The sequence below is a fragment of the Mesocricetus auratus genome, unplaced genomic scaffold (assembly GCF_017639785.1).
Source record: "Mesocricetus auratus isolate SY011 unplaced genomic scaffold, BCM_Maur_2.0 Super-Scaffold_100004, whole genome shotgun sequence".
Classification (NCBI taxonomy): domain Eukaryota; kingdom Metazoa; phylum Chordata; class Mammalia; order Rodentia; family Cricetidae; genus Mesocricetus; species Mesocricetus auratus.
In genome coordinates this window covers 117,806,007-117,821,774 of record NW_024429189.1, presented here as the reverse complement: position 1 = coordinate 117,821,774, position 15,768 = coordinate 117,806,007, and the positions used below count along the sequence as shown (strand labels likewise).

Below are 15,768 nucleotides of genomic sequence, written 5' to 3'. Positions count from 1 at the left end.
TAGGGCACCTACACATATATATACACATACACAGACACACAGACACACAGACACACACACACACACAGACACACACACAGAGAGAGAGAGAGAGAGAGAGAGAGAGAGAGAGAGAGAGAGAGAGAGAGAATATTTACAAATTAATAAAAAAAACAAATCCTTTTTTGTTTGGTTTTTCAAGACAGGATTTCTCTGTGTAGCTCTGGAACTGGTTCTGAAGACCAGGCTGGTCTTGAACTCAAAGAGATCCACCTGCCTCTGCCTCCTGAGGCATGTGCCACTATTGCCCCAGCAACAGAGTTCTCCTTTTTAAAAAAAAATGAGAAAAAGAAGTTGAATAAAAAGACCAACTTAAAAAAAAACCAACAAGCAATATAAACAGTATTTATCACCTGGCTGTGGTGGCACACACCTTTAATCCCAGCACTTGGGAAGCAGAGGCAGGTGGATCTCTGTGAGTTCAAGGCTAGTCTGTTCTACAGAGTGAGTTCCAGGGCAGCCAGTACTGTTACAAATAGAAAATCTGTCTCAAAAAACAAACAAGCCAGGCAGTGGTGACGCACACCTTTAATCCCAGCACTCAGGAGGTAGAAGCAGGAGGATCTCTGTGAGTTCCAAACCAGCCTGGTCTACAAGAGCTAGTTCCAGGACAGCCTCCAAAACCACAGAGAAACCCTGTCTCAAACAACCAAAAATAAATACATAAATAAATAAATAAGTAAACCCCAGCATTTACCACAACTAAAAACCTAATAAATTGTTCAACTTCACTCAAAGTAATATTAAATGAAAGACTGCTTTTCTGTGGTGTTTTATTATTGTTGTTTTGTGTTGATAATATTTTGAGACAGGGTTTCTTGTATCCCAGGCTGGACTGGAACATCCTTTGCCCAGAGGATGAACTTGAACTCCTGATCTCCTAGGATTATAGGTCCAGCTGCCTTTCGGTTTTAACCCAGCTGACCGGCAAGGATGAAAATACAATTAAAAGACAAAACAAAACTGGGCAGGGCTGGCGTTGAAGCACAGTGGTGAAAAGCAAACCTGATGTGTGAGATCTTGGGTTCCCTACGGCACGGAGAGTACCACGTGCACACACTATGCAACACACTGTGATCTTCCATGTGAAGAACTAGACACGGCAGAATTTGCTACTGGGAAGCTAAACTAGCACAGTCGCCATACAGAGCACTTTGCCAACACTCATTAGGGTCGAAATGGATTAATCTGCTCATACGCTGATAATTTTACTCCTAGGAATTTTTATCTTACAAATGCCAACATATGCAGAACACAGATTAGACAAGTGTTATTTGTAATGGGAAAAGATTGGAAACTACCTAAATGTTCCCAAAGTTGGGGGAAATGGGTGATTAAATGACAGCATATCCTTATAAAGTTAATGTTTTTGTGTTTCTAGTCTTTTGTCTTATTTTTTGCTTTTTTTTTAAACACTGGGTCTCACCTACGTGGGCCAGGCTGGCCTCAAATACACACAGATCCACCTCTCTCTTCCTCCCAAATGCTAGGACTAAAGGTGTGCGCACCATATGCTAGCTACTGTGCTATTTCCTTTTTGTTTTTCTAATTTAGAAAATCAGGCCAGGGAGATGGCTCAATATGTAAAAGCACTTGCACTCAACCCTGACGCCCTAAATTTGCTTCCCAGAACCCACACAAAGCCATATGTGGCAGCTGACGTGTACTCCCAGCCAGAGCACCTCTGTAGCAGCGTGGGACAGAGACAGGGTGATCAAGATCTGCAGAATAAGAGAGACCTTGCCTGGAAAGCAAATAAAACAAACTAGGTGAGGGAAGAAACCTACTCCCTAAATACTGTTCTCTGATTTCCAGACACATGATCATTCTTTTTTAGGTTTTTTTTTAAAGTTTATTATGTATACAGAGTTCTGCCTGCATGTATGTCTATGGGCCAGAAGAGGGCACCAGATCCCACTATAGATGGTTGTGAGCACCATGTAGTTGCTAGCAATTGAACTCAGGACCTCTGGAAGAAGCAACCAGTAGTGCTCTTAACCTCTGAGCCATGTCTCCAGACCTCCTGGATTTATCTTATGTGTGTGAGTGTTCTGTCTGCATGCCTGCGCAGAAGAAGTCGGACTTCAGCTCCCCTAGGACTGGAATTACAAATGGTTGTCAGTCACCAAGTAGATGCTGGGAACTAAACCTGGGTCCTCTTAAAAGAGCAAAATAAGTGCTCTAAACCACTGAGCCATCTCTTCAGCCTCAGTGATCAAATAAATTGGTAAATAGAGAATCACTTGTTATAATATGCTAAATATTTGTATAAGTTCCTTTTTTAAGAATTCATTAACTTGCCGGGCATTGGTGGCACACGCCTTTAATCCCAGCACTCGGCAGGCAGAGAGGCAGGCGGTTCTCTGTGAGTTCTAGGCCAGCCTGGTCTACAGAGTGAGTTCCAGGACAGCCTCCAAAACAATACAAAGAAATCCTGTCTCAAAAAAAAAAAAAGACTATTTACTTGCCAGGCAGTGTTGACAAAAAAATTTAGTCCCAGAACTCAAGATGCAGAGGCAGGCAGATCTCTGTGAATTTGAGGCCAGCCTGGTCTACAGAGTGAGTTCCAGGACAGCCAGGGCTACACAGAAAAACCCTGTCTTGAAAAAACAAACAAATAAACAAAACCACTTACTTGTTAAGAAGACAAGATTATCAGTGGTTTGGTTTGGGAAATGATCTAACACAAAATTACCCTTCAGACAATGAGCATTATAGAGGGTAGACACACAACCACTAGGACATGGTCAGGCCTTAAGCGGGAAAGCTTTAAGGATAACACATCACACCAGAGGCAGCATGACAGGGCTGTGAGCTGAGACCATCATAGACATTGAGAAAGTCAGCTTCATGCGAATGGGCACAGAGCTGCTATGGAGGGGGCGGGGTAGAGAGAGAAAAATCAAGAGTCAGCCAGCTAGGGACTCAGAGAGGGAGAGAGGGGGGGAGAGGGAGAGAGAGGGAGGAGGAAAGGGGAAAAGAGAGAGAGAGAGAGAGAGAGAGAGGGAGGGAGGGAGGGAGGGAGGGAGGGAGGGGGGGAGAGGGAGGGAGGGAGGGGGGGAGAGAGAGAGAGAGGGAGGGAGGGAGGGGGAGGGAGAGAGGGAGGGAGAGAGGGAGAGGGAGGGAGGGAGGAGAGGGAGAGGGAGGGAGGGAGGGAGAGAGAGAGAGAGAGAGAGGGAGGGAGGGAGGGAGGGAGGAAGAGAGAGAGGGAGGGAGGGAGGGAGGGAGGGGGGGAGAGGGAGAGGGAGGGAGGGAGGGAGAACCAGACATCTCTTACTTCTAAAGGGCTTCTCTAGGACATAAGGGGCCTGGCCATGGCTCAAAGCAGATGCGAAGCAGCACATTTATTTACAAATCCATTACAGTGCTAAGGGAGAGCAGCTGGAGAGGAAGGGGAGGCAGATCTGGAAGTTACGGTCAGAATACACTATGTGTGCAGCGTGCATGTGTGCTACCAGGAGTTGGAGGGCGGGCGAACAATTCTGAGTTAGTTTTCTCCTTCCCACTCTGTGGGTTCTGGATGGAAGTCAGGTTGTCAGGCTTGGTGGCAAGCAGCTTTACAGGATGAGCGATGTCACCAGTCCTCAAAAACTGCTCTCTGCTGGCTGGGGGTGGGGGTGAAGCTGACATAGGTGAAAACGGTGAAAGACACACATGCCGCTTTGATCAGGGATGGAGCGCAAGGTCCTTTATCCTGTTGGTTAAGCCGTGACTTTGGTCCTGGCCGGCCTGGGTCCATCCTGCTCGGCACCCATCACTATGTTTCAGATTCTTTCCGCTCCCCCACTATTTTCTTATTCTGGGTAACTTATTAATTTCTTTTAGTCTCAGCTTCCTCTGGCTGGCTTAATTACACCCACCTGAGAGGTTTGCGAGGCTCAGTGAAGATAATGAGTTTGAAACAAGTCTGGTGTGTCCGATCCCACGTGGGCTCTGCTCATTCAGTTAAGGGGCTTCCCAAAAGGGTGGAATGAACTCTGTCGCCAACAGGGTGTTCTGTCTGCCACATCTCTGGTGAAAGATGGCGAGTTGCAGTCTCCAGATTGTGTGGTGATGTGGGAGCGGGTCTCCTCTTCCTGATGTCATGTCCTTCAACAGCACAGGAATCAGGAAAGAGGGCTCTTGTATTATGTTAGGGACTGGGTAGTCCACTATGGCCATCTGCAAACCAGGAGGCTGAGATCCCAGTAGCTCTCAGTCCACAGAAGCTAGACGACCGCTATGAGTTCAAGGACAATCTGGACTATAGTGAGTTCAAGGTCAAAGGCAGCCTGAGTTGCATAGCTACATAACTAGATCCTGTATAAAAAGAAAGATCAAATTTGCCAAGCAAGCCTGAGGATCTGAATTCCACTCTTGGTCAGAATCAACTCCCAGAAGCGGCCCTCTGACCTCCACATATACACCCACCCTCACATGCCCCCAAATAAAATAATGGATTTTTGAAAAGCGGGGGCTACAGACCATTCGGTAGACCACCTGCCTGGTATGCAAAAAGCTCTGGGTTCCATCCTCAGACAGGAGGCTCAGAAATTAGGGTCCTCCTGGGCTACACAAATTGTGGCCAGCTTGAGCTGAAAAACTGTTAAATAAATACCTTTCTTCTGCACTAGACAGCCAGAGTCGAGCTTTGCTCCAAAGCAACTCTCCCTTCACTATCATTATCATAATGCCAAGATTGGTTTGTTTGTTTTCAAGGCATTAGCAATTACCTTGTTTGTGTAATTGCTAGTTGGACACTGCCTCTACCCCTAAGGTACAAGTCTTCAAGAAAACAAGAGAACCTGTCTTGCCTTATTCATAACTATCTTCAACAATCCAAACTAAGGGTTTACTATTCTTCAGACTTTTCAAGTAGTAACTGATACACGCTTAATGAGAGGTCAATATTGGTATCTATTTTAGAATTGAAGAAAATATAAGTTGAGAAACCTGCCCGTTGCTGGTCATCTAGGGAAAAAGTGCTTTTTCTGTATGGAGACGGAGACGGATGGGTGGAGGGACTAAATAAATATGAGCCGGCAAGCGTTCTACGCGCCTGCGAACTCTCCAATCTCTCGCTAGGGGGCGCGCTTTCCCACGTCTCGACGCCAGTCCCTCCTGTGCGCACTCTTCCTGCGTCTCGGGCTCGCGCGCGCTGCCGCGGCACCGGAAGTGACTGAGCTTGCAAGTTCCCCCGGTCTCTTCAGGGGAAACTGAGGCCGGCTTCTCCGGGAGACACGGTGCGAGCAGTCAGCCAGGTAGGCCGGCCCAAGTCCGCGGCGTACAACTCGGCCGCAAAGCGCCCTGGCGTCTGGAAGCCACCAGGCCGATGAAGGGGGGATGTGGCCCCCCACGGCTCGTTGGGCTCGCAGGTGAAAGCGCCGCCTCCTGTGCTTGACAGGCGCTGCGCCCAATGGGAGCCTTTGCCGTCCCGCTTCCGTGCCGAGTCGTCCCGCGGATTGGCTGCGCCGGGGCGGGCCGCGGGGGCGAGACCCCTCCTTCCAGAGAGGTCTAGGGGGCGCCCCTGAGGGAGGGCAGTTGCCTAGCAACGGGGCGGTGGCTCGGCGTGTACCCGGCCTAGGGGAGCGCGAGCTGTAAGCGAGGCCTCAGCCCACCCACCCCGGGCTTCTGCGCGTCGTAGCCTCCCGCCCTCGAGCCCTGCAGGGGGCTCCAGAAGGCCGCCCCGGGCCCGGCCCCAGGAAAACGAGGTCTCCGCCGTGGGGGCCTCGACCCTTCTTCCTGGCCGGTGGCGGGGCGCAGCGCCTCCCTCTCACCCCGTCTTTGTGCCGGGTGCCGGCGGCCATTGTGTCCGGGCGCGGAATGGAGGACCTGGCAGTCCCCCAACGCCATGTCCAGGGCCTTTGGGGAATTCAAAGACAAGCAGCGGTGTTTGTGGGGGGTCTCCAGAATACAGCCTCTCGGAAAGGCCCGGGGGTGGCCTTTCCGAAATCAGCTCGCAGATCCGAAGCCGTGTCCCCCTCCCCTGCGCGAAACCTTGAGATTCACTGAGAAGTCCCTTCAGGGTTTTGGAAGCCTCATCCAGGGCTGGTACTTAAATAGAAAGAAAGAAAGCGGGGGGGGATATTACACTAAGCCCGTACCTCCTCCGGGAGAGTTCTCCTGGCTCCCAGTAGGAGGCAGAGAGCCAAGGGGCGTGCTAGAGCGAGGGGGTTGGGCTCTCGGGTGGCTGGAGGCTGCGGAGCAGAGAGAGGCCGCCTCGGTTGGGCATGGAGAAAGCCAGCGAGGGGGCAGGTTCCTAAGCTTCACAATTCCTGTGTCGCCTTCTGGGCTGCCTACCAGGTCGCATGATCCCTCCGGCCGGGGCTGGGTTTTTTACCAGCCGCCTCGAGGCAGGCAGAGTTACCGGCAACCCAGCCACCACCTCCTCCCGACCTATGATACAAAAGATCTTCCGGGGGCTGCACCTGCTTGCTGTCGCCGGAGATAGATTTGAATGTAGGTGGGCAGGGGGGGGGAGGCGCCAATGGGGGAGACTTTTGAGGAAGGCTTTTCGGAGAAACGGGCTGGGTGGTAAAAAGAGGCTGATGAAACGATTCAAAGCTTACTGGTCCTTTCAATTTGACTTCATTGAAGTCCCTTAGAACCTGAACTCAGACCTTCATAAGAGCCACAAAGAAACCAATTCTGGTACCTGGAGGAGGAATGGGATGTTGTAAGGTAAATGACATGCATATTAAAATTGTCTTCTGAAGCTCTTTCTCTCTCTTCAGAACCTTATCCTGGCTTTGGATCCTGGAAAAGAGTCGCTAAACACAGAGCTGACCCAGTGAGTGAGCAGGTGTTGTGGACAATGGACTGGTTGAGCCCATCTCTATTATAAAAATGTCTCAGAGCAACCGGGAGCTAGTGGTTGACTTTCTCTCCTACAAGCTCTCCCAGAAAGGATACAGCTGGAGTCAGTTTAGTGATGTCGAAGAGAACAGGACTGAGGCCCCAGAAGGAGCCGAATCAGAGAGGGAGACCCCCAGTGCCATCAATGGCAACCCATCCTGGCACCTGGCGGACAGCCCCGCGGTGAATGGAGCCACTGGCCACAGCAGCAGTTTGGATGCACGGGAGGTGATCCCCATGGCAGCCGTGAAGCAAGCGCTGAGAGAGGCCGGCGATGAGTTTGAACTGCGGTACCGGCGGGCATTCAGTGATCTGACATCCCAGCTTCATATAACCCCGGGAACTGCATATCAAAGCTTTGAGCAGGTAGTGAATGAACTCTTCCGGGATGGGGTAAACTGGGGTCGCATTGTGGCCTTTTTCTCCTTCGGTGGAGCCCTCTGTGTGGAAAGCGTAGACAAGGAGATGCAGGTGTTGGTGAGTCGGATTGCAAGTTGGATGGCCACCTACCTGAATGACCACCTAGAGCCTTGGATCCAGGACAACGGCGGCTGGGTAAGAACCACGCCCCTTGTGCTTCTTTCTGTGTCTTCCTTGAAGCTCCCCAGCTGCCCTTGTTGCTGTCTTTTCTGTTGCATGGCATGCTTGTTGAGAACGGTGATTGCTCAGGGAACCTGCCTGGCTTCATTTCAACACAAGAGGTTAACTTTGGAAACACAGATGACCCAGTTCTTGAGAGACCTGCATCTTTCATTCTGGCTATCCTTGTGGCCCCAGAGTTTCATAGTTTTGTTCCAATTTCTCAGCAAAGAAAAAAATATAACCTGTGTGTTTACTTGGCTCAAAACCTATGAGAGTGGCAAGTTCTCCCTGCTTTCTGCTCACTCTCACGTAATGGGTCACCTTGGCTGGGAGTGAGGAACACAATACCTAAGAAACTGAAGAGCTGGCAACCTCAGGCCCCTGTATACTTGCATGCATGGTACTCAGAGCATTTGGCCAGCCAGGAGCCCCCACTCACTGCCCTGAGTGGCTGAGTATTGTCTGATTTCAGGAGGGTGATCTGGGCCAGTTGTGTTTGTGCTGTGCCCCTAAGTTCATTTTCTCCAAAGTGTGCAACTTTTTACATGGGTGGCTTGTTTGTGGAACTCTTGCTGTGTCATATATTGAGCCCCAGGACTTTGCACCTCACTGCTCAGGGTCAGTTGGGGATCTCCAGCTGCTCTGCCTATTGCTTTTCTGGTCAGGGCCCTGGGGCCGCTTTACTGGAGTGCTGTTTGCTGGCAGAGCAAGAACCAGGTCTGTGAGACTATAGGAAATTAAGATTTGGTGAGACTGGATGTGGGTATGAGTCCTGGCCCTGTGACTTAAGTAGCCATGTGACCTTGGACAGACTGGTTTACTTTCTGGAGCCTTAGTTTCTATCACAGAAAAAAAAATGTGGCAAGCTCTCCTTGCTTAATAGAGTATTGTGACTCTTAGAGATAATGTGAGCAGAGGCTGACACCAGTGAGAGCCTTCTCTTCAGAGAATCCTGCTTGTCACCTAGTCAGGGTGACACAGAGGTGAGAGCTTCCTCACAGTACCCACTGTACACTGTAGTATGCAGCTTTCACCCTTTGTAGTGAACTCCATTCCCGGATAGGGGAGATTGGGCTTATGAGTGTTCTGTCCTCTCAGAATATGTAGAAATTGGACAAGCTGTGGAAAATAAGTCATCCATTGAAGGAAGTGAGGTGGAAGGGGCCATGCACCATGGACTCGGGAATGTCAAGAATTCAGTTGTTCATAGGCTGGGCTTAGGGCGGGGTAAGCACTTTGCTTTTACCACTGAGCAAGAGACCTCCTGGGTTTACCCTGAAACCCATCCTGTCTCTAGTTTCCCATTTCTTTGAAACTTCACCCACTCTTCCCCTCCAGTAGCTCTTGTAAAGGCAAAGAGGTCAGTTGTCAGTAGAGGTCAGATGACCAGGATCAAGTTGACTGAGGTAAAGGTGGGCTCCTTTGAGCTAAAGATTGCCAGACTTGAAAGTTAGTCTGTAAATGAACTCCCCAAGGAGATAAATGATTAAATAGTTCCTGTTGGTTTGTGCTGTGACCTCTTCTATTCATTCTCTCTTGCTTTGATTCTCTTTTGGGGCAAATATTTGTTCATCTGATTACAGGAGAGACAGGATTCCAGCCCTTCAGACACACCTCTGAAGCATCTCCAAGTAAACCTGGGCCCTTTGACTCTTACCACTTTCTGACTGTGTTTAGCTAGTTAGTAGTTCTAATACCAGGTAGACTCTTGCCAGCTATAAACAGTAGGTAGATGGAAGAGGCACCTGCTGGGTCAGCCAGCCTCTGCAGAGGCTACTAGAACTGAGAATTGCCAGCTGCCCCATATCGCATGTCATGTTCCAATCACCTGGAAAAATGCTAAACTCATCTAAGACACCAGCTTGAAACAAGTTCATTAGCTCTCACTGACTAAAATTCCATCTACCTCTGCCTCTTCACCCAAGAATCTCCAGAGCCTGCTGGGCAGCATACCTGGTAACTTGCTCCTTCTGCTTGGAGAGCAGAGAGTGAATGTGTATAAGAGCCAGTTATGGCAGAACCATTTCTGGGCTTGCATTCTTCCCCTGACACCAGGAGGTAAAGAACATCCACTCAGTGTCATTTGAACCTTGGAGGGAGATCTCATCTGCCCATTTCCTCTGAATTGCCCTGATGCTGCTGCAGTGGCACCCCAGACTTCCCTGGGAGCTGCAGTTTGGAGGTTGTAGAGTTCAGGTAGTTCAGGTGGTTCACCCAGGGTGTGCTCTGAGTTTAGCATCCCTGTAGGAAAGGGTAAAGACCTTAGCCTTTCTTGAGTACCTTGAGTACCTCTCATGTATTCAGCATTGTGTTTCATCCTTTATTTAACGTAGCCAATTTACTGAGCAGCTGCTATATTAAGCTAGACACTATCTCTCCATCTTGGAAATACATGGTTATTCATATGTTCCATGCAGTAACTTTCCAAGGTAGGTGAATTTATTCCCAGGTTTTGTACACAAAGCTCCAGTGGCTAAATGACTGAGCTTAAATGTTTCTCAGCCAACAAAGTGTCTAAATTGAAGTTGGCCTAATTTCAGAGTCTAAACCTTTTCCATCCATACTTTGTTCAGGAGGTAATAATCCAGAGAGACTAGCATAGAAAACCAGGGCTGAGAAAAACATGCCTGTAGAAGGTGCTCATTCCATGCTGTAATTGTAGCATTCTTCAAGCATCTGAGAACAGTGTCTTTATCATCAGTAGCAGGTTCTTAAATATGTGGAAACCTCAGATTGTGGCACTAGTAAAACTCAGGCATGGCAAGTGTTGAGTGGCATTAGGAGTTTGCCCAGTCATGGTGGACTTCTTGATAGTGTTTTCATTGATAAAATCTTAGCCCTGTCAACCATTGAGTGTCGTGTGTGCAGGGAGATGGCCTGCCCCAGGATCTCTGTTAATTGTGGGGTGATGCTCTAAGGATTGGAACTCCAGCCTCTGGCCATACTACAGCCCAGTCACTTGGAAAAATGTTGAACCTGTTGTGTCTCTTGTCTTCTGTCTCTCCCACCTGTAAAATGGAATAATGATAGCCGCCTGCCAGAATAAAAACCCTTCCCTAACCCTAATTGCAGGGTGAACGCACTTCTTCTCAGGAATGAGCGTCCTCCCTCAAGGTTCTGAACTTTGACCCCTGGGGTTACTTCTTTAGAAACTAAGCCTAGCCCCCAGTAGATGAAACTCTTTTGGGGGTGGAGGTGTTTCGAGCCACATCCAGGAGAAAAACTAGTTTGGCCTTACCCAACCTTCCGGTCTTCTCTTAACCTATTCTGGCTTCTTCAGTGCAGCACAGTGTGCTTAGTTAAAGCACCTCAGCTCCATTTGCAAATTTGGCAGTTCTGTGGTTTTCTTGGGGGAAGTCCCATCAGAAATCCCAACACAGAAATTTTTAGTAATCTCATTCAGGTCTCCAAATGAAGTAGAAGTATCTCAAGGGGCTCCCCCATGGAACACCCACTTCTTCTTGGTATCCTTTTTTAGGTGGCTTTTAAAACTCTTGCCATCACAGGGTTTTCCAGACTCCCTAAAGCAATATCCCCAGCAGCCACATGGAGCTCTTCATCTTCTGCTTGAAAATTACCCAGGTATTTTTCAGGGGGCCCCAGTGGAACCTGGAGGAGTTTCTTGACTTTCTTGTGGGTAACCACCAATTTTGTTTGGGCTGTGTAAAGCCATGTTTTTAGCTGACCCCTTTTCCCAGCAAACTTTTGTCCTAAGGCCAGTGGATTTGGGCATCCACCTCCTGTGCTTAGATTTAAGGATAATCTCCAGGTAGCTGCTCTTCAACAGAAACAACATCTTCAACAACCTTAGTCTATCAAGAAATCTGTCTGCATCCCCAGTCTCCAACCCAAGTCTGCAGGGTCCTCTTTTCTTGAAGGCAGAGTACCACATCTTGCTTACACTGGTTCTCTTAGCCCAGAGCACAGATCTTGGGTGTAGTAGTCACCTATGAATATCTGAGGAAAGGACCTAACCAAGTCAGAGTAACAGTGGGGGGAGCCTCCTCTACCAATTATTGAGCCCCCCAGTTCTGCCTCATGTAGCTCATTCTGGTGGAGAGACAAACAATACATAATGGAGGCTGCGGCTCAGTCTGTAAAATGCTTGTTATGCTAGTATAAGAATCTGAGCTTGGCAGACCTGTGGTGGTGCACACCTTTAGTCCTAGCACTGAGGAAGCAGAGGCAGGGGATCTCTGTGAGTTCGAGCCCAGCCTGATCTACAAAGTGAGTTCCAGGACAGCCAGAGCTGTTGACACAGAGAAACCCTGTCTTGGGGTAGGGTTGGGGGAGGTGGGGTCTGAGTTTGATCCAGAGTCTGTGGTTTTGTTTTGTTTTTTTAAAGCCAGGCACAGTGATGTGCACCTATAATCCCAATCCCAAAGATGTAAAGCAGAGACAAGGGGATTTCTGGGGCTTGCTGACCAGCCGCCCTAGCCTGGTGGGTGAGTTCCAGGCCAATGAGGTAGATAGCTCCTGGGGAATAATATCTAGGGTTAACCTCTGGCCTCTATATGCTTGTGCATATATATGCAAGCTAAGCTGAGTGTACACACACACACACAATTTTTTTTTTTTTTTTTTTTTTTTTTGGTTTTTCGAGACAGGGTTTCTCTGTATTGTTTTGGAGGCTGTCCTGGAACTCACTCTGTAGACCAGGCTGGCCTCGAACTCACAGAGATCCGCCTGCCTCTGCCTCCCGAGTGCTGGGATTAAAGGCGTGCGCCACCAACGCCCGGCCACACACACAATTTTATAATGACATTTTTGTCAGTGATGGACTGTGGGTACCACAGCAGTTCCATGATATGATATGGTCTGGGGGATGGCTCAGTACTTGCTGCTCTTCCAGAGGACCGAAGTTTAGTTTCCAACATTTGTGTGTATGTTATGTATCAGCTGATAGTAGGTACTCTGAATAAAATAAGGCAGATTGGTCCATAGAGAATGCCTAGCAAGGCAGAGTGGGACAATACTTTAAAAAGGTTGGTCCAAGGGCCTAGCAAGATGATTCTGCTTGTAAAGGTGCATTCTGTCAAGCCTGATGTTCTGAGTTTTCCCATCTGGTGGAAGGGAAGAATTAACTTCTGCAAGTTGTGCTCTGACCTTCATATATATCCATGGCATGCCCCTCCCCAGCAAATAGTATGTAAATAAATGAATGAAATTTAAAGAGTGATCAAAAAAGTGAACAGCCAAGATGTAGGGAAATGAAAAATAGCTTACCCTTCACCTGTTGAGTTTCTTTGGCTAGAATATGAGTTAACATAAGACAAATTAACAGGAGAAAAAAGTTTTGATGCCCCTTACATGCACAAGAGCCAATCTCGTGATGGCTAGATGCATGGTTGAGGTTTATGTAGCATCTTGAGCTACAGAAAGGATTAGGAGACTGAGTTTGGGGGCATGTGCCTTTAATCTCAGTACCCAGGAGGTAGAGACAGGCAGATCTTTGAATTTGAGGCCAAGAAGAGCTACATGATGAGACCCTGTCTCAAACTGGTAAGTAAGTAAATGGAAGAAAGGAATAGGGTTTGGGATTCATACAGTGACCATTCAAATTTTGAGAGGTTTAGCTGTGAATTACAGTGAGTAAATATTTTCCTATTCAGATAGAAGTGGCTCAGGGAATAAAAGTTGTAGAGCAAACATGTAACTGATACAAATACTTTTATACAAAACAGATTTTCAGGGTCATTCCTGTATATCTCTGAATGTGGATTTCTCAGAGTAACCAGCTTCAAGTATGCCAAATACACATATTCTGGTCTCTCACAGGCATGTTCTTGGAATACTGTTTATAGAACTCCAACAAAGGATAATACCTGAAGGTAGTATTTGAGCCAAGATTTGAAAAAGAGATGGTTCTATGTGGGTGGATCCATATAGAGAACTCAGTTGCAGAAGGGTGCAACTGAGGAGAGATGCTTGGCATTTTCACGGATAGCAGGAGATCAGTTTGACTGAAGAAGAAGCAGAGAACAGAGGAGATTTTTGTTTGTTTTACTTTGTTTTTGTTTTTCATCTATGAAGGAAATGAAGTCTAAGAAAGCAAGGGCTGGGGTGGGGGAGAATTGGGTACCAGAGCACATAGGGCATTAGGTTGAGACTTTGGCTTGGAGTGAGAGAGAAGCCAAGAGTAGGTGTAGAGCAGGAAGGTAATGACCAGAATTCTGTAAGGGTAGCAGCAGGTCTTCACCTTGAGAAGAAGCTGGTGCCACTTGGCTTTAAGTGGCTGAAGAGGTAATGAGAGGAGACCAGCTTTGCACATAGTATACTGACTGGTCTGTCTAGCCATGCTAGAAGCCATGTTTTTTTGACTGTTTGGAGAGTCTAGATAGAATGAGGGCCCAGTTAGGCTGAGCATGGTGGTGCATGGCTATAGTCCTAGGATTTAGGAGGTTGAGGCACGACGTTTGCTTTAGGTTTGAGGCAGCCCAGACTACATCGTGAATTCAAGGCCAACCTGGGCTAATAGAGTGACCTAACTCTTCTTTTTCAGAAACACCTCTCTCCAAATACATTTTACAAATGACCTTCCTCTATTCTTCTTTGTCTCTACCTGAAAAACTGCAGCTTGTGTGAGTTAAAATCCTAACTACCCAATCTCTTTTGACTTTTCTGAATCTTTGAGAGCAATGATAAAACACTGACATGTGCCTGGGATATGGAGGACCTGACACCATATTGATGTTATACTTTTGATTATCTGTGCTGTGGAACTCTTGACTCATTCACAAAGCATGCATTCTCTCTTTTCTTTATAGTTACCCATTAGCACATTATCGTGGCATCTGTCTGTCACAGTATGAGCTCTAGTGTATATGTGCCCTGGTGATCCAAGATCTCCATGGTCTTAGGTTAAGGATCCAAACATACTCTTACCTCTCCATATTCAATCTGTCATCAGATCACTTCAGCCCCAGACTTCAGTTTCTCCCTCATGATGGTGGGGTGTCTTGAAATTGACACCTAGGAGTCCTGATTCTCACAGGCCTTCAACCCTATGGCAGATTTTATACCAAGAATGCTATTCTACAACAGTTATTTTAGACTGGCTCTTTTCTGTCCAGGACACAGTATCATCACAGGGTGATTTGTCACTGGCCTTACAAGGTTAAGACTCTGTGCACACTGACAGCACATTCCAGCTTACAAAGCACTTAGCATACCTACCTTGTCTTTGTGATACCTTTACCCATGCAGATTGGTGATCAGGACAGTGCTATCTCTGTATTACAGAAGCAAGCAAGTTCAGAGATGCAGTAACTTCATGGTTACCTGCTATGTGACCTGGGCTTGTTGGATGGTTCAGAAAGGCAGTTCTTGGCCTAACGTGCTCAGAATGGTGACAGTCATCTAGGCAGTACTGCCATGATGCTTGGGCTCCTTCAGTCACTGTTTACATAGAGAGAGAGAAGTCACTTTTAGGACCTTGTGCTGCTTGGTTTTATCCCCAGTGCGTCTCAGGCCAGGCCTACACTGGCTCTAAGCTAGAGCTCTCAGTATAGAGAACAGTGTTCCCCTCGGAACTAGAGCTTTTTCTTGTGCTCTTCAGGAAATGCCATTGCCATGACTTCCAAAGACTGCTTCCTGTCCCAACCCTGCAGCCAGATTCCTGCAGCAGAGTGTGGAAACTGGAAAGTAGTGTCCCAAGAGGCGTGCCCCCCTACTTATGCCCCTCCCTTTCCTCTTTCAGTCACTTTCTCTGCTCTCATTCCCGCCCCACTTCTCCAAGCCTCTCCCTCCAACCTGCCATCCTCCCCATAGGACTGGGGATGCCTTTCTGGTGGTTCTGTTACTGATGCTAGGCTGTGGGGGTCAGTCCGAAGGAACTCCTGTCTTGTCTCCTTGGCTCCATCAGTTTTAACACTCCACTAGAGGCACTGGAGTGCATTGTGTCATCCTTGAACTAACTTCTCCTGGGGGTTCCTACCAACTCAGGAATAGGACAGAAATTCCTAAAACAGGTATCCATGGTTCTGTACTTAAAATTTTGTGTCTTGGAGATTGATGACAGGGTGGAGTGACAGAGCTTGCTGACCCTTCCCAAGTCACCTTTCAGGAGGAAACTGGAAGGTTGCAAACCTTGTTGGACAGTCATCTGAGGAATGGGAGCTGGCCTGGGAGGAGATTGGAATGCACTCAACTATGCCTCAGATCCTTTGTTCCAACTCTTGAAAGGGAAACATTCCCCTCCCTCCACCCTGGCCACACACATGTGTCTTTGTTCCCCAAGTCAGAGTCATGCAGCGCCTGGAACACCACCGCTGAGAACACAGTGTCCCTTCTGAGGAACCTGACTGGCCTCCC

General features: G+C 48.0%; 1 protein-coding gene and 1 long non-coding RNA gene across 7 annotated transcripts in view; one reads left to right on the top strand and one right to left on the bottom strand.

The window, feature by feature from the left end:
- Positions 1-3,358: 3,358 nt before the first annotated feature.
- On the bottom strand, positions 3,359-5,129 carry LOC110339294. Its single transcript, XR_005877482.1, has 2 exons — positions 4,637-5,129; positions 3,359-4,338 (listed from the first exon to the last, which is right to left on the bottom strand). It is a non-coding gene; the product is annotated as an uncharacterized LOC110339294 (long non-coding RNA).
- A 24-nt stretch (positions 5,130-5,153) lies between these two features.
- Positions 5,154-15,768, top strand: part of Bcl2l1 (BCL2 like 1) — a 53,076-nt gene continuing 42,461 nt past the window's right edge. The window contains exons 1-2 of one of the 6 annotated variants that reach the window (XM_005086059.4): positions 5,154-5,279; positions 6,753-7,428. In XM_005086059.4, the coding sequence (XP_005086116.1) occupies positions 6,865-7,428 (564 nt within the window). In that variant the 5' untranslated portion in view covers positions 5,154-5,279; positions 6,753-6,864. Of the gene's footprint in view, positions 5,394-5,941; positions 6,070-6,234; positions 6,478-6,539; positions 6,670-6,752; positions 7,429-15,768 lie in introns of those variants that run through there. The other 5 variants (XM_013125244.3, XM_013125245.3, XR_005877481.1 and 2 more) reach the window with 5 other exon arrangements.